Source organism: Nannobrachium achirus (assembly GCF_963921795.1).
Source record: "Nannobrachium achirus genome assembly, chromosome: 3".
In the NCBI taxonomy this organism is placed as follows: Eukaryota; Metazoa; Chordata; class Actinopteri; order Myctophiformes; family Myctophidae; genus Nannobrachium; species Nannobrachium achirus.
Window position 1 is genome coordinate 72,173,678 of NC_137812.1, and position 26,432 is coordinate 72,200,109.

The window sequence follows — 26,432 nt, forward strand, 5'->3', positions numbered from 1 at the left end:
TATTAATAGTATTGAGAACATTATTATGTCCCATATATGGAGATCCACAGGCAACAAACCAAGGCCCTAACTCACCAAGGCCCTGCTTGGCATTACTAATTAACGTACATTGTTTTATGCCCATCTCCATGTATGGGCATAACATATATTGTATGTATATAGATATATATTACTATTAATAAAGGATACAATAAAATAAAAAGTCCATATATGGTCATCCCAGAATTGGCGCGACCTGGTCGCAAGTCACCCTGAGGTGTCTTACTAGTAAACAAATGATCTCAGTGTTTTGACTCGGATATGAATAATCAACTGATGGTGAAAAAACGCTAATGTTACTGTTGCTGAATTAGTTACATTTTCGCTAGAAACAGGCTTTATCACTTATGAGTGACTGACTATCATAAACCATACAGAGCCACCTCGCTGACAATATCACAAAGACCTTTTGTTTATTTTTGGACCACAATGCTTATATGAGACGATTTAAGATGACCCAATGTTATTCTCCATAGAGAATTACTTCCGTGGAACCGGGGGATGAGCGAGTCACGTCATGACTTCACTGTTCTATAGAGTGAGTCCTTGAGTTCAACGAGGGAGGGGTGTTAGCCTGAGGATTGGTCAACCTCCACATGACAATGTGGCTACCCAGACAATAAATAGGCAACCACACTTGCAATTTCCAATTGCATCTTTCTAGTTAGTGTGGTTGCCCAACAGGGCAACACATTATAGTTCTGAGGAAACTTTATTTTAACTAGAAATACTGTTCCTACGAAACAGTGTGGGCTCGCTCGTGACTATACTCTGCAGCGTGCTAACTGTCATGTGAAGCTCAACCAATACTCCAGCTAACACCACTCCCAGATTTTCTTTCCACCAATTGCGCCTCATTGGCTAACGGAACACGATGTGGCGAAACAATGACGAAACCATAGTGTTTTCGCCTTTGAACTGTCTGCAGCGGAACTCACTATATAAATAATGAGGATAACAGTGTTCTCGCCTTTCAGGCGAGCCCACAACTAGATAAGCTTTTCCGCTGCCATTGGAATTTCATGGAAACCAGATGCAATTGGAAATTGAAGGAAAAACATTTGAGGAGTGGTGCTAGCTGGAGTACTGGTTGAGCTTCACATGACAGTTAACTTGCTGCATAATAGAGTCACAGCAACCACACTTGCAATTGTCTACAGGCGAATGCACAGAACACTGCCCTGTAGTTATTATTGGCCTATGATTGCCGGTGTCGGTAGAGGATGTGTCCGGGCTGAAAATGTGTCCGGTCGTCCTTAAAGGAGTCGTTCAGACCAAAACACATATAGGGTTAAATCTGCCTTTTATCATACCCCTTCATACCTGCTTTAGTCGATTTCTGAAGCGGTGAAAGCCGCTTCCAAGGAGTGGCTTTGTGTGTCCTGTGCGTCCAGGATTGAGGATTGGTCAAGCTTCACATGACAATTTGGCCCTCCAGATAAAATCATTCATTCATTCAGAATTCATAAAAATATAGAATGTGAAGCACATAGAAAGTATAGATCTATAACACAGAATATATAGATCTAGAACACAGATTTCATAGCTCTGGAACACATAGAATGAAAATTCACCGCTTCACTTCGAACCGAGGTTTGATTTTTTTTCATAGCTGCCCCTGTTGCTAGATTTCGGCTGCCCCTGTTGCTAGATTTCGCGGGCCCTCTCATAACTAACAGAGTAGATAGTCCTTAGGCTAGTGCGGTTATTTCTTTAGCTTCAAAGTTAGTATTTTTTATTGGACTATATACTCTGTTAGTTATGAGAGGGCCCGCGAAATCTAGCAACAGGGGCATCTGAAATCTAGCAACAGGGGCAGCTATGAAAAAAATCGACTAAAGCAGGTATGAAGGGTTATGATAAAAGGCAGATTTAACCCTATATGAGGCATTCTATCGAATTGCTGTCCCACTATGAAAAACACATTTAAAAAAAACATTTAAGTATTCAGACTTTATCACAATATATTAATTGAGGTAATACATAAATAAATATATTAAAAAATAAGCCATTATATGTCACTTACTATTGGAAGGTGGCTGTCCCCACCTCCAACCCCTAAATTTCAATTCATGTACTTAAATGATTTTTGCAATTTTTTTTGCCACTATTTTTAAATACACCCAGTTGATTTCTTTAATAGGGAACTTGAAATTATTAGATTGATTTTGTGGATTTTGTTTAAATAAAAAAAACATCATGTCAAAAATGCTGTCCCTTGTTTTCATGTCACTACTGAAACATGAAGAGTTTTAGTCCATAGGCGGAGCCTGCTTTTGACCACACCCTAAATAACATCTTCCAGAAACTGGCACTGACCTCCTGATCCTCAATGGCCACCTGGTGAGTGATAGGTTTACATCAGTCTGAAGTAAATGTCTTTTAAAGTCTGAAAATCAGCTTGTCTTCATTTGGAATGTCACTACCGTACATTTCTGCAATTTATTAACACTTTTGTTTTTTAATGCTATGACATTATGTTTTTATCTGTGTACACCTGTTCAAAACTGTGTTTGCTAGCCATTTTTAACCTATCATTGTTGAGCTAAGCTAAACATTGTCACTACCGAAACAGTCACTACCGAAACAAATAACACATTAATGTAATGTTTCGGTAGTGACATTATGGTTTCGGTAGTGACAAAAAGGTATGTTCATATATATTATTGTCCCCTCATTTTAGTCTGTGGCAAAAATGGAATTTTGACAGAAACGTCTGACACCACAAGACAGCATGGAGATGAATCGCCCCTGAGCTCTGATGAATGGAGAGATGCCAGATGTAGGAACGGATAGCAGTGCTCCAAAAGAACAGGCGTAGGTAGATGTACCTGTGGATGGCTCAGGTGTTGTAGATGGAGTTGGTGCAGGTGGTGCAGATGGTGTGGATGATGCAGCTGCAGATGGTGCAGAAGGAGTTGGTGCAGGTGATGTGAATGGTGGAGGTGGAGTAGATGTGGATGGGACCTCCTGTGATGAGTTGGCCAGTGAAGGGTTCCATTGGGTCTGGAGTTCAGGCCCAGTTCCCCTGCACTCTGACCATGGAGAGAGAAAACAAAACTATATGAGCCACTATGTACCACTCATAAGTGGCGTTTCCATAAACTTATTCGAATTAGGGAAGCGAATTATCAGAAATACGCATTAAGACAAAGCGAATTTAGCATGTTTCCACTTGCGTGTGTCATTCGAATTAGCGACGGTCGCAAGAGTTGATCGGGCTGATTTTTTTCAGACCGAACCTGAGCACTGCACCGTCTGCACGACTCGGTCGCTGTCTAGTAGTGGGAAGAAGGGATTATCAGTCATCATCATGGCCCCAAATAACTTTTAAATATAGGTCTATTACAATTGGCGACGAGTCTCTTACGAAATTGGCAAGAGTTCCTCTCAATACATAAAGCTACCGGTTCACCGGGAAAACCGCGGTCGCGTCGCTGCACAGTGCTGGTCATCCTCCAAGTTTCAGCGTCCTCTGGAAGGTCAGGTGGCGCGGAGACGTGGATGCGAGCTGCTGTGCCTGTGAGCTTGTAGATTGGGCACTTCAGGCACGCAACACCGTGGGATGAGGAAGGGTTCGCTCACCAGTCGCCACCGATGGCTTGAGGTGAAAACGGGAGGAATTTACACATGGTCCGTGTCACTCCGTGTGTAACAAACAACAGGTTTGTTTTGTGGGCTAACGCTATACCATGGACAAAGCGGCAGGGGAAATAGACCTAGAACGTCATAATCTATTCGCATTTATTGTCTGACCCGTTTCCATTCACTTAAGCACATTTAGTTTATTCGATAAAGGCTCAAAATCCTCCTCCTGCAAGCGGATAACTTTTTTTGCGGATAATGAAAGTTTATTCGCATTTTGAAGTGTTTCCATAAAAACATTTTGCGATTAAGCCGTTAATGCGCAAAAAGTGGCTTTATGGAAACGCCACTATAGACACTTCTTCACTAAACACTAAAGCCGGCATCATAGTCGGCTCGGCGGCGGAAGGCTTTACACCGCGGTGTAGTCTTTTCGAGTCTTTTTGAGTCATGAAACTACAACGTTACATCATTCCTCACGGTGGAGAGCTTTCCACCGCAAGTCCCAACACATCTCTCTGTTTTTACTATCAGACAGACAGGCTCTACACCCCGTTCACTGATTGGTCGATCTAGACCAGTCAGTCACGGTGTACAGGACTCCACCGTGAGTGACTATGATGGCCTGCACTTATTTTCTGACTTGAGGTGGAAAGCTAATTTGCGGTGGATAGCTCTCCACCGTACACTCTGATACGGGCTTAAGGTTCTTTAACTATATGAGCCCTACCACTCATAGACACTTCTTCATTATAACACTGAGGTTCTTTAACTATATGAGCCCTACCACTCATAGACACTTCGTCATTAAAACACTGAGGTTCTTTAACTATATGAGCCCTACCACTCATAGACACTTCTTCATTATAACACTGAGGTTCTTTAACTATATGAGCCCTACCACTCATAGACACTTCTTCATTATAACACTGAGGTTCTTTAACTATATGAGCCCTACCACTCATAGACACTTCTTCATTAAAACACTGAGGTTCTTTAACTATATGAGCCCTACCACTCATAGACACTTCTTCATTAAAACACTGAGGTTCTTTAACTATATGAGTCCTACCACTCATAGACACTTCTTCATTAAAACACTGAGGTTCTTTAACTATGAGTCCTACCACTCATAGACACTTCTTCATTATAACACTGAGGTTCTTTAACTATATGAGCCCTACCACTCATAGACACTTCTTCATTATAACACTGAGGTTATTTAACTATATGAGCCCTACCACTCATAGACACTTCTTCATTAAAACACTGAGGTTCTTTAACTATATGAGCCCTACCACTCATAGACACTTCTTCATTAAAACACTGAGGTTCTTTAACTATATGAGTCCTACCACTCATAGACACATCTTCATTAAACACTGAGGTTCTTTAACTATATGAGTCCTACCACTCATAGACACATCTTCATTAAACACTGAGGTTCTTTAACTATATGAGCCCTACCACTCATAGACACTTCTTCATTAAAACACTGAGGTTCTTTAACTATATGAGCCCTACCACTCATAGACACTTCTTCATTAAAACACTGAGGTTCTTTAACTATATGAGTCCTACCACTCATAGACACTTCTTCATTATAACACTGAGGTTCTTTAACTATATGAGCCCTACCACTCATAGACACTTCTTCATTATAACACTGAGGTTCTTTAACTATGAGTCCTACCACTCATAGACACTTCATTAAAACACTGAGGTTTTTTAACTATATGAGCCCTACCACTCATAGACACTTCTTCATTAAAACACTGAGGTTCTTTAACTATATGAGCCCTACCACTCATAGACACTTCTTCATTAAAACACTGAGGTTCTTTAACTATATGAGCCCTACCACTCATAGACACTTCTTCATTATAACACTGAGGTTCTTTAACTATATGAGCCCAGGGGTAACCTGACTGCGCCAGATGGTGGCAGCAGTGCGTATGCCTGCATACCGCCCTGCTTTTACCATCTGGATTCATTCCAACAGAACCGGTGTAGGAGGCGGGCCATTTTTTCAAGTTCTTTAGCAGGTGATTGGATGGGGCCGTCTGTCTATCACAGTATGGTAGTGCCAACTCCAACCACTCATATTGGCCTGTCTGCATGACGTTACACCCGGAATCCGCCTCCTGGGTTTCCACGTGGTCTGCGTTTGCTATTCGCTCAGAGCCCGCACGAAGCTGCCTGCTGATTCGTCCGGCCTGGGACTTTACGAGTGTTATCAACTCCCTGAGCAGGTTCAGATGGTAAGGAAGGGTGTTACGCACTGCTGCCACCATCTGGCAGAGTCAGGTCAGCCCTACCACTCATAGACACTTCTTCATTAAACACTGAGGTTCTTGCTGCGTTTTCATAAAGCCTTTTTTATGCACATACATCTTTTAATGGAACTGAATAAACCAAATCTATATATTTTTTTTCTTTTTCAAAATCACTATTACGCTTGCAGGAGGTGGATTTTGGGGCTTAATTGAAACAAACGAAATGCACAAAAGAGCGTGTGGAAACATAAAGCGAATACATTTTGATTTAAAATGCATTGAACACGAGGGAAGGGGTGCTGGGGGCAGCCGCCTCTAGTAGCCTATACCAACAGCGGCCGCCCAGCCTCCGCTTATGTTCAAAGCAGCTGTCCTCAAAAGTAAAACCATTCGTCCTTATTCTTCCTTCCCGCAACGGTGTCGCGCGCAAGAGAACAGCCGAGAACAGCAGGCCTCCAAGTCCAAGCTCACAACAGTTGCATCTGCAACGAGCTGTGAGCTTGCATATCAGCTGTTCTCATGCGCAATGCTGTTGCCGGGGTGAAGTAGCCTATGTGGAGTGGAGTGGAGCATCTCTTCTTCTAGCTCTCTTATCTTATAGATGAAATCTATAGGCTGAAGAGCCCTGGGTTAGAGTGTCTTGTAATAATGATAAAAATCTACAAAGTAAATAGTAGGCCCAGGCCTAACTAAACCAAATCCGACCAAATTCAACATGCAACTTCATGTCTTTCTCGAATATTGAAAGACAATATGGAATGAATCGATTAATGATTGATTCATATGTTTGTATAAGGAGTAGGCTTTAAAAAGTAAAACGCATGTTCAATAATGTGTCTCACTTGACGGGAAAAATAGCTCCACCGACTGCTTATTTCATGAACTATCTCCCAATAATCACATTTCATCAGGGGATGGGAACAGGCAATGTTTCTTTTTTCTACTTCTTCTTTTTTTCCCTGATGATTAGCTTCCTATTTTCAAAAAGGTTTTATGGAAACGCAGTTGGTGACAGTTGTCCATTAACCCTTAAGTGCTGTTCGGGTTTCATTTGGAAAAAAAAGGTAGAAGTTTAATTTTTTTCCACCTGAAACTCACTGGCCTTAAAGATTCTTCTGAGATGAACATGTAAAAAATATATTTTTGCACTACACCCATGCTACACCCCCCTCATATTTTTTGAACCTTTAGTGCTGTTCGGGTCATTTTGACCCGAAGCACAGATGCACAGAAATACACAGTATTATGCCAAAACACAGACACACAGTCACCCCCACTTCTAACACCCCTCTTCCGAAGCCCCATTCCGAACCCTCCCCCCCCCCCACCCCTCCCCCACACCCCCCCTCCCCACACCTAACCCCCCCTCCCCTGATGCACAGAAATACAAGGAATCATGTACAAACACAGATACACAATCACCCCCTAAGGGCCACTTCACATTGAGCCGATCCCGGGGCCGAGGATCCCCGATCAGATTTCGGGAGGACCCCCCGGGAAAATCGTTTGGTCGGCCCCGGAATCGGTCTTGGGCTTGAACAGTACCCCGACACGATCGGATTATGTTAATTAGCTTTTTTATGACCTCGGGACTCGTCGGGAGCACTCACGATAATATCAAAAAAGCTTGATATTTTCGGGTCATCGGGTAGGAATCCTTTACAATTATTGTCGTCTGAATGAGCTCACGGGATTGCTTGAGATTATATGAAGCCAGCTCCTCCCTTTTTAGGCTGCGCAGAGTGTAGGCTTCTGTCACCTCACAATAGAACAGCCCACACTTTTATTATTATTAGCCTACTTACTTTTTACTTTAGCCTACTCTCTCCCTTGTTGTAATCACTTGTTCAAAAACGTTATAGCCTATAGCGTTCTTTTTTCTTCTTCTGCGCAGTCATTTGGCGACAAGGCAGTGTATTCTATCCTCACGAAAGCCTTTCCCCATATATATATATGTCACGGTTTTAAAGAGAAACAGGACATTCGAGACGCGGAGCACTCGTGGTGCGGCACGGGGCGGAGCAAGCGGTCGCCAATACAACGTACTCCAGGCGGTGCGCCGCTCTATTGTCCACGACACTGCGAGCGGCTACCGAAGCCCCCCTGTATCCACGAAGCCCAAACGAGTTACGAGGCCCCCCTGGGTCCACGAAGCCCCAAGTGGCGCGAAGGCCAGCGGACCTTGGTCCTGCTCTTCGCCCCCGAGCGCCGCAGGCGCGAGTGGCCGCGAAGAGCGGGCCAGGGCCGCGCGGCCGGCGGAGCGCCGCGCGAGTTACGAAGCCGTGGTGAATGCAATCGTTATATTTATGCCCAGGCCGTAAGGCCTGGGCAAGCGCACGTTAAACGCCCTGTCCAAGTGACTACAATGGAGCTAATGGCTAGGCTAGGCTAGGCTAGGCTAGGCTAGGCTAGGCTAGGCTAGTAAATAAAGAGTAAACACTTCCGGTCTGCGGCGAGTTCAAAGCGTGACGTAACTCTCTTATCCAGTGGCTGACGTCGCCATCTGGTGGTGATTAGTGTGTGGTGAACTACAAAACGAGCGCTCTTACAATGAACGTCCTGGGTTACCCAAATATCCTGTAACATATATATATATATATATAATATATTTTTTATATTTATAAAAGATAATATTAATCACCATTTGAAACGCCTGTTTCAAATAAGCGCACGGTTCGTATAAGCGCCTGGGCCGTTATTTCTTATTTGCAATTAATATTATCCTTATTATGTTTTATATAAGAGCCCGGGCTATTATTTGTTTGGTTGTTTGGTATTATTTGCTATTTATTCAACTTAACTGGTCATTTATGTTGCATGGCAGTGGTGCGCTGAAAACAGCAAATCTACAAGCTCACAGCAGTGCTGTGACAGCACGTTGCAAGTGCAACGCACCGCACTCACTGTGCGTCGCTAGGGTCATATGTTGCATGCGCTGAAAACAGCAAATCTACAAGCTCACAGCCCTGTGGACAGACACTTCTAAAAATGTATATGCTGCCCAGCCCAGCCCAGTCAGACGTGCGTCGGGGAACAGATTGCCAAAGGACTCCAAAAAAAAAGAGAGAGAGGAGTCTGCTGCTCTCTGCCACTGCTGGATCAGAATAACTCATTACCTGTTGCTGCCTCTTTTTATCCAGTCCGCATTTTGAAGAAATAATCCATTATTTTGAGGTGCAAGGGGAATGTAGAAGGCTCAATACTATAATGGTTTAATGTCAGGAATGGATAGTGGAGTGGTCATGTCAGCGAGTCAGAACACCGCAGCTGCAGGACTTCTGCGCTAATTGGGTCGTTGGCTCGTTGACTAGCCTACAGACCTAGATGTGTGTGTGTGTGTGTGTGTGTGTGTGTGTGTGTGTGTGTGTGTGTGTGTGTGTGTGTGTGTGTGTGTGGAAAGGGAGAGGACGCGTCGTTCATGTTCAAGTTCAAACTCTCACGCAACATGTCGCTTTGATGTCATGCAGAATGTAATGCGCAATTTCCTATTGATCAGATACACACCTGAAAGTATTCACGCTGATTAACAGTTAATTTGAGCAGTGATGGTAAAAGTAGGCCTAATCAGTGAGAATGCTTTCAGGTGAGCCTTTCTCCGTGCTCAAAGGCCAAGTAAAAAAAAAAAAAGAGAGAGAGATTAATAAACTTGAACTCTGTCGGTCTGACTGTCCCACCGCCTCATCCAAGCCTTCAACCAACTGTCCAAAAAGGAAAATGGACATGTATGGTTCATTTAGTTCCATTACACTGTCAGGGTATTGCATATCACCTAAAACCGGATTAATTCTTCAAAATGTGGACTACATCACATCACAGATGCAGCACTCAAGGTAATTAAATGTCAGACCAAACCTCACCGTTGTGACTCCGACCAAGCCAAATATATTATTAGCCTATCTTATATAAATATAATAACGATATTATATATCCCCACGTGTGGGGAAAGGCTTTTTTGAGAGGTGATAGAATAGGGTGGTAGAATAGGGTGGTTGGGCCCATTAAATATAAAAAAAACTCTTTAAGAGGCTGCGCAAACAAAGAAAAGGAAAAAAAAGCAAAGGGGCAAATACACGTTATAGCCTACACAGTAGGTCTATATGTATTATGTAGGCTGGTAACGTGTCCGTTGGCTTCACGCTGGTCGCAACGACTTCACTTTTAGCGTTTCTTGGTTATAGACCTATTCATTCTTTATTTTTTATTCTATTGGTCGGCAATGTGCGAGCCCATGGCACCATCCGCGACCCCACGTTGGGTCGGGACACATAGTTTGAGAACCGCTGCCACTTTCTCAATCCGTGGAGGCTGGAGCCTTGTTTCTTTATTCAATCAACTGCCAGAAAAAATAAAAGTGAGTGAAGAAAGAGAGAGAGAGAAAAACACTCTTGATTTTATCCCTCTTGAGGGGGCGGAATTTTCATCTAGTCGCGTCTCTCATGGCACCACCCCCCCCCCCCCCGAGATCGTGGGTGGCTAGAATCGCGAGACGTCGGTCTCATTTGTAATGGTCTGAGATATTTCACTTGGCACAGCGGGATATACCGGGCCCGATCGCAAGACAGAGGATCGCTGTCGTTTGAAATGAACACCGATAAACCCCCGGGCACGACATCTGATTGGATCCAACATCGCAATTCGTCTGGGAGGCCTCTAACCCCTTCCACCCCTCCCCCCTCCAACCCCCCTCACCTCACCCTTACCCCCTCCCCTCCCCCAACCCAACCCCAACCCAACCCAACCCAACCCAACCCCACCTCCCTCCCTCCCAACACACCTAGTGTATATGTTCAAGTGTATATTCATATGTGACGTTCATGTGTGTTCACATGTGTGTTCAGCTCTATGTAAATGGTAAATGGTAAATGGTGCATTTATATAGCGCTTTTAATCCAAAGCGCTTTAGATAGATTGTGCATTAACATAGATTGTGCATTCGTTCGTGAACTATAATGAAGACAGATTTTAGTCCAGTCTTTATTTTCTTAAATACATTTTCATCTCCTCATTCATGAGAATGATGTCCTGTTCTTGAACCACAAGTATTCAATTAATGGGCATGTTGTAAAAAAAAAAAAAGTTCATACAAATATTGTCTGATTTTAATTTCTTCCTATAAGCATGAGCAATATTGCCCAGTATTAAATAAAGTAGTTTTCTTACATGAATTTCAGCTAAATCAGTAAAAACGGCAAGCCTTTTCAGTGTTTAATGTGATATAGCAAAGCAGAAATGCAAACATTTACCATATATATCATATGAATTGTTTGGTATTAAGTCAAAGTCAATGTATCATGATGATTTGTTTAGTTAAAATTTATATTAGTGTTGTTTTTTTAAGCCAAATATCCCCCGGGTCAAAATGACCCGAACAGAACGAAGGTGTAGTGAATCTGAACAGAACTTAAGGGTTAAAACACTAAGGTTCTTTACTCACATACTTATCGCCAACTCCTCTTCTTCACTCAGTAACTTTAAACATTGAGGGCCATCCTGATTAACCATGCCTTTACACTTGTTTCTTACATTATAACGTAGCCTTATTCTGCATGCACACAGACACACATGTATGCAGACATACGCGCACACACACAAAATGGGCCACTCCTGTACACTTTAGAACAGTGGTCCTCAACCTTTTCAGGCCGCGACCTCCAGAATAATCATATTTTGTTACTGTAAATGTTACTGTAAATCTCTAAATTGTCATTTTAGAAATGTGCAGATAGGCCTACCCTACTTAAAATTAATGTTGGTTTGTTTACTGTTGAGAGAGAAATCGATGTTGCAAATTAAGTTAATCATCTTAATCACCCCCCAAAATCATCTTAATCACCCCCCCAAAATAATTTGGGGACACCCCTGAGGGTCCCGACCCACAGGTTGAGAACCACTGCTTTGAAGACAAAATCGAAAATTATGATAAATCTCACAGATACTTCTTGATCACATGACAATAGAAATAATTTGTACAGATTTGCATGAGTTTTGGACAAAATTAAGGATTGATGTTACAAAAAAGGTTTAGCAAAAGTCAGCCTCCTGGTGGCTCTCTAACAGACTAGTGTGAGTTTAACACTGGTCGCTCCAACGGTGCTGCACGCACACGCACACACACACACACACACAAACACACACACGCACACACACGCACACACACGGACGGATGGACAGACAGACAGGGGCGAAAATATAGTCTCCGGATGAATTTGTACAGACAAGATAACCAATCATCAGCATTGGGGAAGTTAAAGTTACATGTAACTGAGTTACGTAACTAAGTTACATTTTGCTGTAACTTGCTGGTAACTGAGTTACATTCATATTTTTGTAACTCGTCAAGTAACTGAGATACTTTTTGAGTCATTTTTGGCTCAAGTTACAAGAGGTTACAAGCAAAGTTATAATTTTACATTTAGGTTTTAAGATTGACGATCAAATGCCCTCAACAGATCATAATTTTCTTCTTTTTTTAACTTTATTTTAGGAACACAAAGAAAATGTCAACCTTTTTGAAATAAAACATAAAACACAGTTGAGAGGCATATTTCTGCTGGCAGGATATTATATTTAGATTCATGTACACCAAATGTACATTCTCAATGTAACGCTGAAAAAAAACTCAAGTTACTCAAGCTACTTGTTCTATGTAACTTGAAACTTTATAAGTTACATTTCTCCAGGGGTATAACTTTAACTTGATCAAGTTACTGCCATGGTGAGTTACTTGTAACTGTACAAGTTATGCTTTCACAGTAGTGGCGAGAAAAAGAACCTCTGGGAACTCAGATTGCTTTCACAGTAACTTTCCCCAACACTGCCAATCATAGCCTACTCTAAAAACTTTGAAAGGGTCTTACCTTGTGGTGACAGCGTGAGTCCAAGGATGAGTACGATGATGATGATGATGGTGAGATGCATTGTGTTGGACAGAGAGTTCCAAATGACATTCTGTACAGAACACTTCCAGCTTAAAGAAGTCGATGACGATGAGAGTCACAACAGTGCATAGGATGTCCTGCCTCTTCCTCAGTAATGTATTATCCATTCTACACTACAGTCTACATGATAGTGTAATAATAGTTGCATAACAGTTCCCAGCAGTCAGTCACGGTGGTGACTCACTCAGCTGTTTTTTTGCAATACAAGACAAGGCAGAGGAAGTTTGCGCAATCATCAACAGCTCTCAGGAGAATTAAACACAATGTGTTGATACTCTTTTCTGTAACCCCCTCTCTCCCCCTCCCTCCACTCACACTCTCTCTCTCTCTCTCTCCACTCTCTCTCTCTCTCTCTGTGGAGTTGGTCCACAGATCCAGTTCAGGTTTTAACAGGGATGGTAGCTGCTCCACTTAAGAGTTGAGCATGCATTCTATGCATTAACTAACTACTAGAAGCAGTGCTCTTCCGAGCACAGGTCTCCACCAGGCCAGGCATCCTGGTGGTACTACTGTATAATAGGCCAATGTAAAAAGGGTGGCATGTGTTCTTCACCTTAGACCTTTCATGGCAATCGGACACTGCATGCATGATTTGAGGCATTGTGTTCCAAAAATGTGTTTTGCTAAAGTCTACCTGCTGGTGGCGCTAGAACAGGCCGATGTGAAAAAAGCAGGGAAAGGGTTTTTCCTTGGCCTCTAGGGAGTGCGCTTACAAAGTTTGAAACTGATCGGTGGAGTTATATGTAATACCACAAATCACCCTGTTATAGCGCCACCATGAGGCTGATTTAAAACATTTGAAGTGGCATTTCTTCCTCGGCCTAGTGGGAACGTGTGTGCCCGATTTCATGATAATTGCACTTTGCGTTTGGGAGTTGAGGCATTTTGTTCAAAACGGCTCAATCCTGCAAACTTTGGAAGCCAATCTTAGCCAATCAGGATGGAATATGCAAAATCGGACAGATCTGTGTCGATCACATGACTGTTGAGATACTGCCTACCGATTTGTAGGAATTTTGGACAAAATCTGTAAGAGTAGTGTACAGAAATGTGTTTTGCAAACATCGGCCTCATGGTGGCGCTAGAACAGGCCCATTAGAAAAATGTGGGTCATCTAAGGAGTGTGTGTGCTCATTTTGGCAGTGACCGGGCCAACGGCGACTGATTAGGTGGTAACAAACTTCGAGCACACACGCACGCACGCACGGACGGACGGACGAAGGGGAAAACATGCTCTCCCCCATGCCTTCGGCTGGTGGAGACAATAACGTGCAAGGGTTCAATGACATCTGGGCTGCTGGGGCTACCACAGGAAGGGGGAGAGCTGGTTCTTTGCTTTTAATAGAAAGTCATATGAATCTTATGAATATTGGCTTTGTGTTTTGCAGTAACTTGAGCTGAATTGGAAAGATGTGGTTTTAATAAAGAGCCTTTAAAACAAAAACTCTCTCTCACACGCTGCGACGCGTTTTGAGCATGCTATGTTTGCTACGGAGTAGAATTGGAACCCAGAGTTATCTTTTGTTGTTTTTTTTTTTCAGAATCTGAATCCTGAAACGTAACATTTTGATAGTTTAAATGCATTTAGTTGTACTCATGTTAACTTTATGAAGTTAAACACAAATACATTGGACATAAAAAAATAAACATTGTAATACTATACTAGTCATTCAAATACTAATATAGACTTAGCTTGCAGTTGCATGTTTGAAATTCTAACACCTGAAATCAATATTTGTATCTCGCGGGCCGCATTAACCTTGACCCCAGGGGGGTCCAGGGGAGAAATCCGACTAAAATGCATGCCCTAACTGCTTGAAAGCCAGTATTGTATTTATCATTTTAAAAATGATTTAAACTAGTGAAAACAGACGTAGATCTGCTGTTTTCACTACTGTTGTGCGACAGCCTTGTATGATGAAGCAGGGCTTTACTTTTGCGAAGAAACGTACACATTTGAAACTTGGAGATACAAGGTTTCTTCCCGACCCCCGTATTACGTTGGTGTGCCCTTGGATTCTTGGGACATGAAAATTGTGCCCATGCAGAAAAAAGGTTGAGAAACACTGGTCTAGTGGACTGATAATATGCCACAGTGTTGTAATCCATCGGTGTCGTGTATATTCTGCAGAATACCAGGAGACTTGTCATTCAGTAATTGGGACTTCAACAATCAAAACAACTAAAATGTGTGTAAAACAGAAAATCTGAAATTTGCCTCATTTGTCTGTGTACGGCAGGGGTGGGCAACTTTGATGATGGCGAGGGCCACTATATTTCCGCCTTCACTCCAGAGGGCCACATTGCATATTACTACGTCCTACTTTGTCATTCTAGTATCTCATACAAAAGAAGCAAAAATAGACGATCTACAAGCTCAAAGAGCTTAGATTGGAATCCTGAATTATTTGTTGTTTTTGAATTGGAATCCTGAAATGTAAAATTTTTATCTAATTTCAAATGCATTTAGTTATATGCTCATGTTAACTTTATGAACCAAAATACAAATACATTGGACATAAAAAATACATTTTAATACTACTATACTAGTCGTTAAGCTACTGATATAGACTGACGGAATTAAAGCAGGTCGTGTTTGGAATTGTAACAGCTGAAATCAATAATATATCAGTATTCCGGTATTTACCTGCGGGCCGCATTAAGTGAAGGTGGGGGCCGCATGTGGCCCCCGGGCCGCCAGTTGCCCATGTATGGTGTACGGACACACTGATGAAGACCCATTGTGGCAACAACCTGTAAGCACCACCACGAAGAAGCAACACATTTGGAATATAATATGACACATTGAATAAACTTAAAATACAACTTAAATTATTTCACCTCTTTTTATTCCTGTGTTTTCCTCTAAAGAGGCACCGACTCTTCAGACCAACAGAACGTTCAATCACTTTTACATCATGTGAAAACCAGAAGAAACTAAACAATAAATAGTTTTGATGTGTTAGTTTTTTTCCCCCCACCTTTTTTTATTGTATTTTATTTATGTTTTGATCTGAACTAACTTCCTGTGCATCCTGTACTGAGGGTGACTGAACGCTCCACAGGTAACCATGGAGACCAGGATGCTGTTTTGAGTGTAAAAAACGTGTTTAAAGGAGTAGTTCACCCCAAGGAGTAGTGGTTTTGTCGCATTCCTAAGACAATAATTTTATTATAATAAATGCACCCCCATTGATTCCAGATGGGGACCCAAATATACTATAATCACATTTTCTCAACGGCGTGAGTAGCTTAATCAATAGAAAGAAATGTCATTTTGGGGGTGAACTACTCCTTTATGTATATACTGTGTCAGTTCCATTGATCCAAGCCCCAAAACAGTGGATTGATCATTAAAATAAAAACAACTAAACATGTCCTGAAAATGCAGGCGGCTAGGAATCACATAACATCCAATGACACACCATGACCAGTGGGAGTCAGTGTTGGGCAAAGCTACTCAATAATACATCTACACCAGTGTTTCTCAACCACTGTGCCTGGGGACCTTTGGTGTGCCCCTGAGAAGGGTCAAGTGTGCCCCTTGAAACTGCTTGAAAGCCAGCTTCGTTATTTATCATTTTAAAAATGATTTAAACTAGTGAAAAAAGCCGATCTACAAGCACACAACGTTGTGTGCTTGTAGATCTGCTGTTTACTGTTGTGCGACAGCCTTGTATGATGAAGCAGGGCATTACTTTGCAAAGAAACATACAAATTTGAAACTTGGAGATACAAGGTTTCTTCCCGTCAGTGACGATATTTACACCCCCGTATTATGTTGGTGTGCCCATGGATTCTTGGGACATGAAAAGTGTGCCCGTGCAGAGAAAAAGGTTGAGAAACACTGATCTACACTCTCCTTACCATACAGTGAAAGAAATAACAGATCTACAAGCTCTAAATCAAGCCCACACGTGTGATGTGGATTTGAGGGAAATATTAGTGGTCCTATAGTACAGAACAAGCAATCAAAATAAGAACAATGCAGTTACTTTGCTTTCATAAAGTATTTATAATGACCACTTTGGCAATCGTACACTAACGTGTTACTGGGAGGGAGAATTACAGCAATATGCTTTCTTTATTTAAATGCCCAACACTGGTGCTGATGCATTGTGGGTGGATGATGGACCGGGTCTTTTTTCATGCCTCACATTTAGAGCACTTTTTGATGCAATACTCATGAGAGTAAGCCATTTACCATGAGAGGGAGTGGGTTGTTGGCTGATTTACCACTGTTTCAGGGTTGTGGCTCGAGGCGAAGCCGAGTGCCAAACAACCCACGACCCTCGAATGGCAAATTGCTTTTCTACCACTTCTACCATATAAATGAAAGAAAACACAGTTGTAACTTGCAAGGTTATTTAGTTACAATCAACTGCAACACAACAGTGGGCGGGGTCCATGAGCCAACTCAAAGTTGTTGACTGATTTACCACTGTTTTAAGCCAATCATAATCCAGTATCTGAACATGTGACCACAAAAAGTGGTAAAAATAAAATAACTTAACCTATGAATGAATTCAGTGGTTCTCAAAGTCGGTCCAGGGACCCTCAGGGTTCTAAATAAAACCTTATATACTGTAAGTATGTAACTGAGTGTACCAATGGAACCAAATGGACCCTTACAGGTCTGTAACTGAGAGAGTACAAATGGAACCTTAAGCCTCGATCAGAGTCGGGTCCGCGGTGGATAGCAGTCTTTTTGAGTCATGAAACTACAACGTTACGTCATTCCTCGCGGTGAAGAGCTTTCCACCGCGAGTCCTGACACATCTCTCTGTTTTTACTATCAGACAGATAGGCTCACAGATATAAAAAGCTAGATACCTCCTCCGCCGCTGCAGTTCATTAGCGCGACTGGTCAAACACCTCTGGCGGAAGTGCATAACTGTGGAACTGCGGAAGGCACTCTGCCCCCTCCAATGGGAAAGAGGGAGTCCTGCCAGTCCTGCATCTGATTGGACTACCGAGCTTCCCATTCTGTGACGCACAAGGAAGCGTCCTTCAGAATTCCCAAGAGCCCCGCCTCAGAATTCTGGAGGCTTGCGTAGAGTTATTGGGAGGCTTGCCAGGAGTCTTGGACCAGCACCCCCCAGCCGGAAGAGGCGTCTACCTTTCTATGTCTGTGGATAGGCTCTTCACCCCGCTCACTGATTGGTCGACCTAGACCAGTCAGTCGCGGTGAATAGGACTCCACCGTGGCGTACCATGATGGCCTGCACTTATTTTCTGACTTGAGGTGGAAAGCGTTCCACCTCAAATTTGCGGTGGATAGCTCTTCACCGTAGACTCTGATCGAGGCTTTACGGGTCTGTAACTCTGAAAGCGTACACATATCGGAACCAAACGGGCCCTTACAAGTCTGCAACTCAACTGAAAAATGTAACCAAATGGCCCGACCCCTAATACTCTGAGTTAGGGGGGTTCTTAAAATGAAAGAGGTTTGAGAACCACTGACGTTAATTTGACAGAAGAAAAAAAACTAAAAACAAACACAAACTGCGACAGAGAGACAGCAGAGGAGGAGGAGGAGGAGGCTGTGATGAAGAGATGTCCTCGCGATGAAGAGGAGCAGCGAGGAAGACGATGGTCCTTCATTCTATATCGTCCTCACTCAGGCTCTGAGCACTGACGATGCGCTGAAAACACACACACACACACACACACACACACACACACACACACACACACACAGACACAGACACACACATTAACCATTTATTTATGTCCATCATGACAGGTCATCCGCGACGCGAGCGATGCAATCTCATTAAAATACATTAGTTTCAACGAGGACAGTGGCGTCAATTCAGCAAAAGCTAGGGTATGGCAAAGATAGGAGTCCTCATGCTCACGGCCGCAGGGCGTCCACAAAAGAAAATCGGGTTTAGTGTTATCCCCAGGTTTCTATGGTTTCTTGGGCTGGATATGGCAGCCTGTAACGGATGTGCAGCTAAATTTGGCATGTTAGTAAACGTGCCACAATTAACAATAATGAATTTCACCTGTGCAGCTGACCTGCGGAACCTGGGAATATACCATTCTGTCAAGATGGGGAGAACACAAGTGTGGAGAATATAATTATAATACCTTGTTAAAGTGACCATTTTGTTTAATTTTGCATTTGTAGTTATTTTACTGTAATTTAACAACATAATAACCAGCACACATAGACAAAGAGACATTCAAGGATTTATATTTTAAAAGGAACTTTTATTTTCCCCCCTGGACCCAGGGTATGGCAGCTGCATACCCCTGCCATACCAAATAGACGCCCATGAACGAGGATGTCTTGACCTACGGCGAGTGACAATGTGTCGTGCAGCGACGTCGTCCACCCCTCCTGTTTCCGCTCGCGGAGCCTCTATTTGAGCGAGGTTTCGGGGCAACGTCCATAGAGTTAAATGGCCGTGGCCGTGTCCCGCACCCCAAACACTTTATATTATTATTATGTATTTATTTGATTGGTTCACGCTACGTCACAACGCAATGGCCGACGCTCCATATGCGGACAGTATTCCGCGGGACGTCGCGTTGCGTCGCTCGCTCACGTGCATTGCGGATGAGGTGTGAGAAACATACAGGGACACAAATACTATTGGTGCAGCAAGAATACGTTCACAAAATCATGGAATACGTTTTCATGATACAACGGGCATGCCACTAATGTATGGGTATAAGTAACAGCGTCTCCACCCATACAGTATGTGGCGGCTGGCAGACACAGCACAATGATTTGCCAGCCTTTTTGCCTCCTTTTTGGGCATCCAAAGTTGTTGAAACCCTCTAACGACCAGCCTGTGAGTATGTCCTAGGCTGCCACATATAAAGACAAATAGTATGCACCTGTAGCCCAGCTTTGAGATGGTATTTAGCAGTGGTTGGTACTTAATGACCTTGGTCATAAATGCCTCCTCTAGGCTAAGGTCAAAGGTGCATGCCACCCACACCCACCCACTCACAAATAAATAGTGTTAAATAGCTCTATATTCTGATAGTAATCCTTTGCTTTTTAATACCTCAAAAATGACAAATTAAACTTTGGCCAGATTGTCAAATATTAGAGGCAGAAATTGTGAAAATAGCAGATCTACATGTGAGCATGTAGATCTGCTCTTTTAACAATAGAACCGTGTTATACAAAATGTAATGCCTCAACTCTTAGTGCTCGTCAGGGTGGGGGGTCCCCAGTTAAAACATGATTATGTTGGGGCTCACGGCCTGAAAAGGTTGAGAACCAACTGGACGAGAGTGTTTGTTTAGTAACAGGTGTCTGTCTCTCGTCTCTAAGTAAATAGAAAATGCTGGTACTACATTTTCTACACTCTACATTACACCATACCGTGAAAAAGGTTTTGTGTGTGTTGTCATGGTTACCTGGCTGATGGTAGGTAGTGGTATGTTGTCATGGTTACCTGGCTGATGGTAGGTAGTGTGGTGTGTTGTCATGGTTACCTGGCTGATGGTAGGTAGTGTGGTATGTTGTCATGGTTACCTGGCTGATGGTAGGTAGTGTGGTGTGTTGTCATGGTTACCTGGCTGATGGTAGGTAGTGTGGTATGTTGTCATGGTTACCTGGCTGATGGTAGGTAGTGTGGTATGTTGTCATGGTTACCTGGCTGATGGTAGGTAGTGTGGTATGTTGTCATGGTTACCTGGCTGATGGTAGGTAGTGTGGTATGTTGTCATGGTTACCTGGCTGATGGTAGGTAGTGTGGTATGTTGTCATGGTTACCTGGCTGATGGTAGGTAGTGTGGTATGTTGTCATGGTTACCTGGCTGATGGTAGGTAGTGTGGTATGTTGTCATGGTTACCTGGCTGATGGTAGGTAGTTTGGTGAGCAGCATCTGGAAGACGGGTGGAGGGAGGGTCTGCTGGAGGACCTGCAGCAGCTGCTGAGGCTGACCGCACACCGCGATGGCGTTGGTCAGGTGGTCCACGCCCTTCTCATAGTCCCCTGGATGGAGACACACACACACACACACACACGTCAGGTCAGGTGGTCCACTCCCTTCTCATAGTCCCCTGGATGGACAGGCGGTAGGGAAGGAACGATAAGCATGCGATAACGTCTTGCTGCGCGGTCATTATGGCTTATATGGACACGACGGGCTGATAATCAGCCCGAAGGCTGATAATCAGCCTGAAGCAACCTGAAAGCAAACTTCACCTTCCCGAAAGTTTTACTTACTTGAGGGGAAGGTGGGTAGATTTTTGTGATCGATACCGATAACCAAATGTAGAGAGGGAACAATCACCGATAACCAATAACCAATAAAGGATTGTGCAAAGATTTTTGCACAGATATGATTATGCAAAGGTACAGTAGTACAGACAGCTGCTTTCTTAAACCAATGACTATTAAAATGTTTTAACTTGTCTGAGTAGTTTGGTGGCCGATATATCGGTGGGTTAGTGTCAACGACTGCTGTTATGATCCCGTAGGACAATAATGAATGTAAAAAACACTAAAACAATAAGATTGAAGCCGAGGTTTGTGCCCAACGGCGACGATATCCAATCTGGTCGCCCCTCAGAAAGAAGACAATGTAATGGCTTTGATGAGCTAATTAAGTTCCATCTTAATGTTTTGATAAGCTAATTAAGTTCCATCATAAAGCAAGCAGAGTGTTTTTTACCCTGGGCCAGGAGTTCTTCTCCCAGCTGGATCTCCTCCAGGAAGAACTTCTGCACTGCCTCAGCGTCCTTCAGGTCAGGAAGCTGAAAAACACAAATACACTTATAACACTTAAAAAAACACTTAAAACCTACATACGTTTGCGTATATAGGGATTTAAGTGGTAGTACTAACATAGTACTGTACAGGGTTCCAACTTCCCACACATTTTTACCAATTTATTTCCAAAACTTTTCCAAAACTTTTCCAGAATATTTAACCCAATTTCCAGGACTATATAACACAAATTCAGCTCAATAACGAGTCACTTACTCCTATGCGCAGTGCCCTAAGACAGGTAGTGTATGCCAGTGGTTCTCAACCTTTTCAGGCCGTGACCCCCAAAATCATATTTGAACTGGGGACCCCAGCATCCTGGCGAGCACTAAGAGTCGAGGAATTTTGTATATCACGGTTTTATTGTGAAAATAGCAGATCTACATGCTCACAACGCCTCGCGTTGCGAAGCGTTGTGAGCATGTAGATCTGCTATTTTCACAATTTCTGCCTCTAATATTTGACAATTTGGCCGATGTTTAATTTGTCATTTCAGAGGTATTAACAAAATCAATAACTAAAGACCTTCCAGGACCCTTGATCAATTCCAAAACTTTTCCAGTACTGGAATTTTTTTTTTCTAATTTCAAAATATTTTTCTAATTTCAAAATATTTTTCTAATTTCAAAATATTTTTCTAATTTCAAAATATTTCCAGGAATTTCATGACTGTGGGAACCCTGACTGTACTAACTTGGTACTTTTAAGTTGACCGGAGACCCCAGGGGTCTGTTCTAGGCCACCTCCTTTGTTTTTTATAAATATCTTCACCAAAACTTTGCATCGCAATTAGACATTTCAATTGGACATTTCAATTGGACATTTCAATTAGACATTTCAATTGGACATTTCAACAAAGAGCCAGAGGCAGGATGGTCTTACCTTTGACAATCCTGCCCTGTCTTTGGCCGTCCTCTGCTTTCTCCTCCCTGGAACAAAGAGAACAACATAGCAGCAGTTCGTTAGCACATTCAATTCATTAGTAACATTCTGAGCGGACAGATTTTGTTTGTTTCATGGAACATATCAAAGCATTTGTAAATAATAATGGATACTCTTTGTCACTCACAGCACATACAGGACCAAAAGTACAAATTAAATATTAAATATTAACAAAATATATTAACCTGAATCGGTTAACATAACAGGGCAGGAAACTGTGGACAATGCCTAACTGAACCAAGGTAATATTTGAAGAAATCCACAGTGATGAGGTGATGATCACACAGTGTGGTGGAGCGTAGAGTATAGACGTTGGATAATCATCATAATAATAAACATTATAGGCTATTGTCGGCTATTTTCCACAGTAACAAGTGTAGCCTACTAAAGCAGTCATTAAACTCTCAGTAGCCCAACTGTTGCAGATGCGACCAGCCAGGGGTGCATTCCAGAGTATCGAAACGAGGTCGTTCGTTTTTACGTGAACCGATACCTGATAGTATCGACGTCATGCAATCGATACCATTAAAAGTATTGCAGACGATACCCATCCCTAGTTGTAGTCCTTATGGGTGTACAAATGTAACCACATGGACGGTGTACAAATGGAACCAAAATGAATCTGCGTCGCAACGCGATGCATTGTGAGCTTGTAAATCTGCTATTTTTTGGCTAAATTAATGTTCCGCCCCAGGATAATGGATGTTGGGGATTTTGATTATCGCAATAATACTAATCGCTCACGTTATCCATCTCTTCCCGTCGAAATAGACTCAGTAACCAACGGAACAGCGTTCCATATTATGGGCAGTCTATCTTTAGTCTGCATACAGCACAAAGCAGCTAGGAGCGTCACAGAAAAAGTTAAACCAAGAGCCACTTGTCCAACAGACATTTTGACTTTTTTTAATGAGCTTGTCCGGGAGGATGCATTACTTATCCCGGACAACAGCACAAGCCTCAATGTCAAGCCCTAGACTGGTGGTCCCCGGACCACTGGTTGAAAACCACTGGTGTATGACAACATCCATTTCATTTCACTCATGATTGAACAGAAGTTACAGAACAACAATTATTGATGTTATCCTATGCAAAGTACTGTGTTCTATCCGTCTGTCTTTCAATGTTATATGAGATACATGAAGTGGTTCCTGTGTAAATAAGCCAAAAAGCTTATGATCTGGTTTTAGTTGACCTTGTACTAGTGATTTGAAACTGTACTGTCATGAAACTGTACTTTTTCCTATGCAAACTTCTAATACATTCTTCAATCAATCAATCAATCAATCAATCAATCAATCAATCAATCAGTTGACCTTGTACCAGTGAACTGTACTGTCCTGTACTTTTTTTCCTATGATCAATCAATAAAGCAAGCAAGAAAGCAAGCGTTCAATCATTGGGGTCATTTTGTACTCAATTTATATTTAAAAAAAGAAAATAGACAAATAAACACAGTACTATGCAAAAAATAGCAACATAACACAATTAAACAAACAAAAAATGATATTATTTAGCTGGGGACCACCTAGAACCCCCTCAAGGACCACTGGTTGAAAACCACTCGTGTATCGCATTAATCGCAACATTAATTTCGTTTCCACTCATGCCATGATTGCAGTGGTTCTCAAAGTGGATTCTTTAGTTTCTAGGGACTCTGTGGGTTCTTTTGTGGTCTAAATGGACCCATACAAGTCAGGTAACTGTCTCTGACTGTGTACAAATGGCACCAAATGGACCCGTGTACACACTACACAGTCAGACCTTGAAATGTAAAAGCTTGAGAATTACTAGAACTCACGATCTCTCAGTCTGTTCTTGAAGTCGGGGTCACTCCGTCTCTTCCTATCGAAGTAAACGCAGTATCCCAGGAACAGCGCTCCGCACAGCCCCGCGGCCAGGGTGGACGACCTGCCGCCCATCATGGTACACTGCACTGAGGAGAGGGTGTCTAAATGCACTGTTAAATTAGTGTTTTATATGTCTTTATGTCTCTCTATGGTTGTTGTCTCCTCTCTGCTGGGGGTTTTGGTGCAGAGCGACCAACGGCCTCAGCGTGAACGAAGGACCCCTCCACACGAGAGTCACGTGACCACAGTTCAGTCTCTCTAGACGCCTGGTAAAAAATATATCAGCCCTGAAAAACGAGTCATGCTTCCACCTCAACCTGGTTTGGAGCAGTGTGGCCCATTTGAAACGGCCGTCTAAACAAAAGTCTAAATTTAAAACCTAAAGTGCTCACTAAAGCCTCAGGAATGTTAGAATATGGGCCGCTTAAGCAGAATTACCCGTATCTACCGTGTCGTTTAATAAGAAGCATTTTAATCCGATCAGTGGCCATTTTACCGTAAACAACCGATGGGGTCACGTAGTAAAAAGTGCTACAAATCCGAGAAAATGTCCGCTGGTGGTATTAAAATGTTATCTATTAAACAATACGGAAGATAAGGGTAATTATACTTAAGCGGCCCATATTGGGACATCAGCGAGCCTTCAGTGAGCACTTTATTTTTGAAATGTGAACGTCTGTTTAGTGTATCATGGTAAATTTTATAGTTTGCTCAAAAACAGGTTTGAGTGGAAGCATGACGATCTTGAGATACGACTGTCATGTTTCAGGTCTAGTAAAAAAAAAAAACGACAAGAAACAGTGTAAATGAAATAATTAGATATCAAATTATTAATTAACATTAAAAATGTACATACCGTAAATTGTAATTACCCTACAGCATGTGTTAATTAATGGGCTAATACTAAAACAGCATTAATTAACACAGAAGTTAAGATAAAGCAGGCACAAATTGCCTCCGAAATGTGCTCATCATAATATATCTCACACCTTGAAAGATGTAACGTACAAGGAACGATACCTTTGTGTGTTGTTGTTTTTGTTTTTAAACGCTACATGTTATTGTTGAATAGCTTTCCAAATCTGGGTTTATGATAAGGCGAGATCAACGGCGTCAAATGTCAACCAACCGCTGGAGGGCAGTAGCGATCTACAGAAATCCAAGTAGACTTCAGCGCACACGCACGCACGCACGCATGTACACACACACACACGCACGCACACACACGCGCGCGCACACACACACACACACACACACACACACACACACACATACACACACACACACACACACACACACACACACACACAGTGATTCAATGGGGGGGAGGGTGTTTATTGAATAATAACATAGCAAGATAAATGTTATTATATAAAGTATGATAATGTCCCTGTTACAGTTTCATGACAGTAGGCTACAGTTCACTACAAGGTCAAATAAATGGATACACCCAAAAAGTCTATGGCTTGTTTCGAATCCTTTTTTTTTTAACTCATAAAACATTGAATGACAGACAGATAGAACACAGTAGGCCTACTATGCAGAATATATCATCAGAAAAACGCCAAAAACACAATGAAAAATAAAAGGTATATGTACAATAGAAAGCAAGGTCAGGGGGAGTTAAAGGGATATTCCACTTTCAAAAAACTTTTGGTCATTTTATCGTCTAATCAGGCTTTTATGAACACCCTCAACAGATTTAAATTTGCTTGATTCAATATTTAGATATTTGATGTAAATGTTATCAGGCCCTCCAGACAGGGCCTCTCCCCATACACACCCATTGTAACTTCAAACTTCATTTTAACCATGATAGATTCATTAAAAACACCCATTATTTTTTTCTGGTGACTCATACTACCCTCCTAATACGTGAGCAGGCCGTGTTTTTTCAATAACTTTTTTCATTTATTTTTAATAATTCTTTGGGAAAATGGAAAAAAAATAATTATTAAAAAGAAATGAAAGAAGTTATCGAAAAAACACGGCCTGCTTGCATATTAGGAGGGTAGTATGAGTCACCAGAAAAATAATGGGTGTTTTTAATGAATCTATCAT

At 42.2% G+C, this 26,432-nt stretch overlaps 1 protein-coding gene across 1 annotated transcript; it reads right to left on the reverse strand.

The window, feature by feature from the left end:
* Window positions 1-15,704: 15,704 nt before the first annotated feature.
* Window positions 15,705-24,557, reverse strand: tomm20b (translocase of outer mitochondrial membrane 20b). Its single transcript, XM_080721302.1, has 5 exons — window positions 24,323-24,557; window positions 22,462-22,508; window positions 21,485-21,566; window positions 20,660-20,802; window positions 15,705-18,483 (listed from the first exon to the last, which is right to left on the reverse strand). Exons 1-5 carry the CDS (start codon window positions 24,444-24,446, stop codon window positions 18,439-18,441), a joined length of 441 nt encoding a protein of 146 aa, XP_080577428.1. The 5' UTR covers window positions 24,447-24,557; the 3' UTR covers window positions 15,705-18,438.
* Between the last annotated feature and the right edge of the window lie 1,875 nt (window positions 24,558-26,432).

Coding starts and splice junctions, on each gene's coding strand:
- tomm20b (XM_080721302.1), bottom strand. CDS start 24,446: ATGATGGGCGGCAGGTCGTCCACCCTGGCCGCGGGGCTGTGCGGAGCG. Junction 21,567..22,461: donor ACAGGGCAGGATTGTCAAAG/GTAAGACCATCC, acceptor TGTGTTTTTCAG/CTTCCTGACCTGAAGGACGC. Junction 18,484..20,659: donor AACTACCTACCATCAGCCAG/GTAACCATGACA, acceptor GTGTGTTTTCAG/CGCATCGTCAGTGCTCAGAG.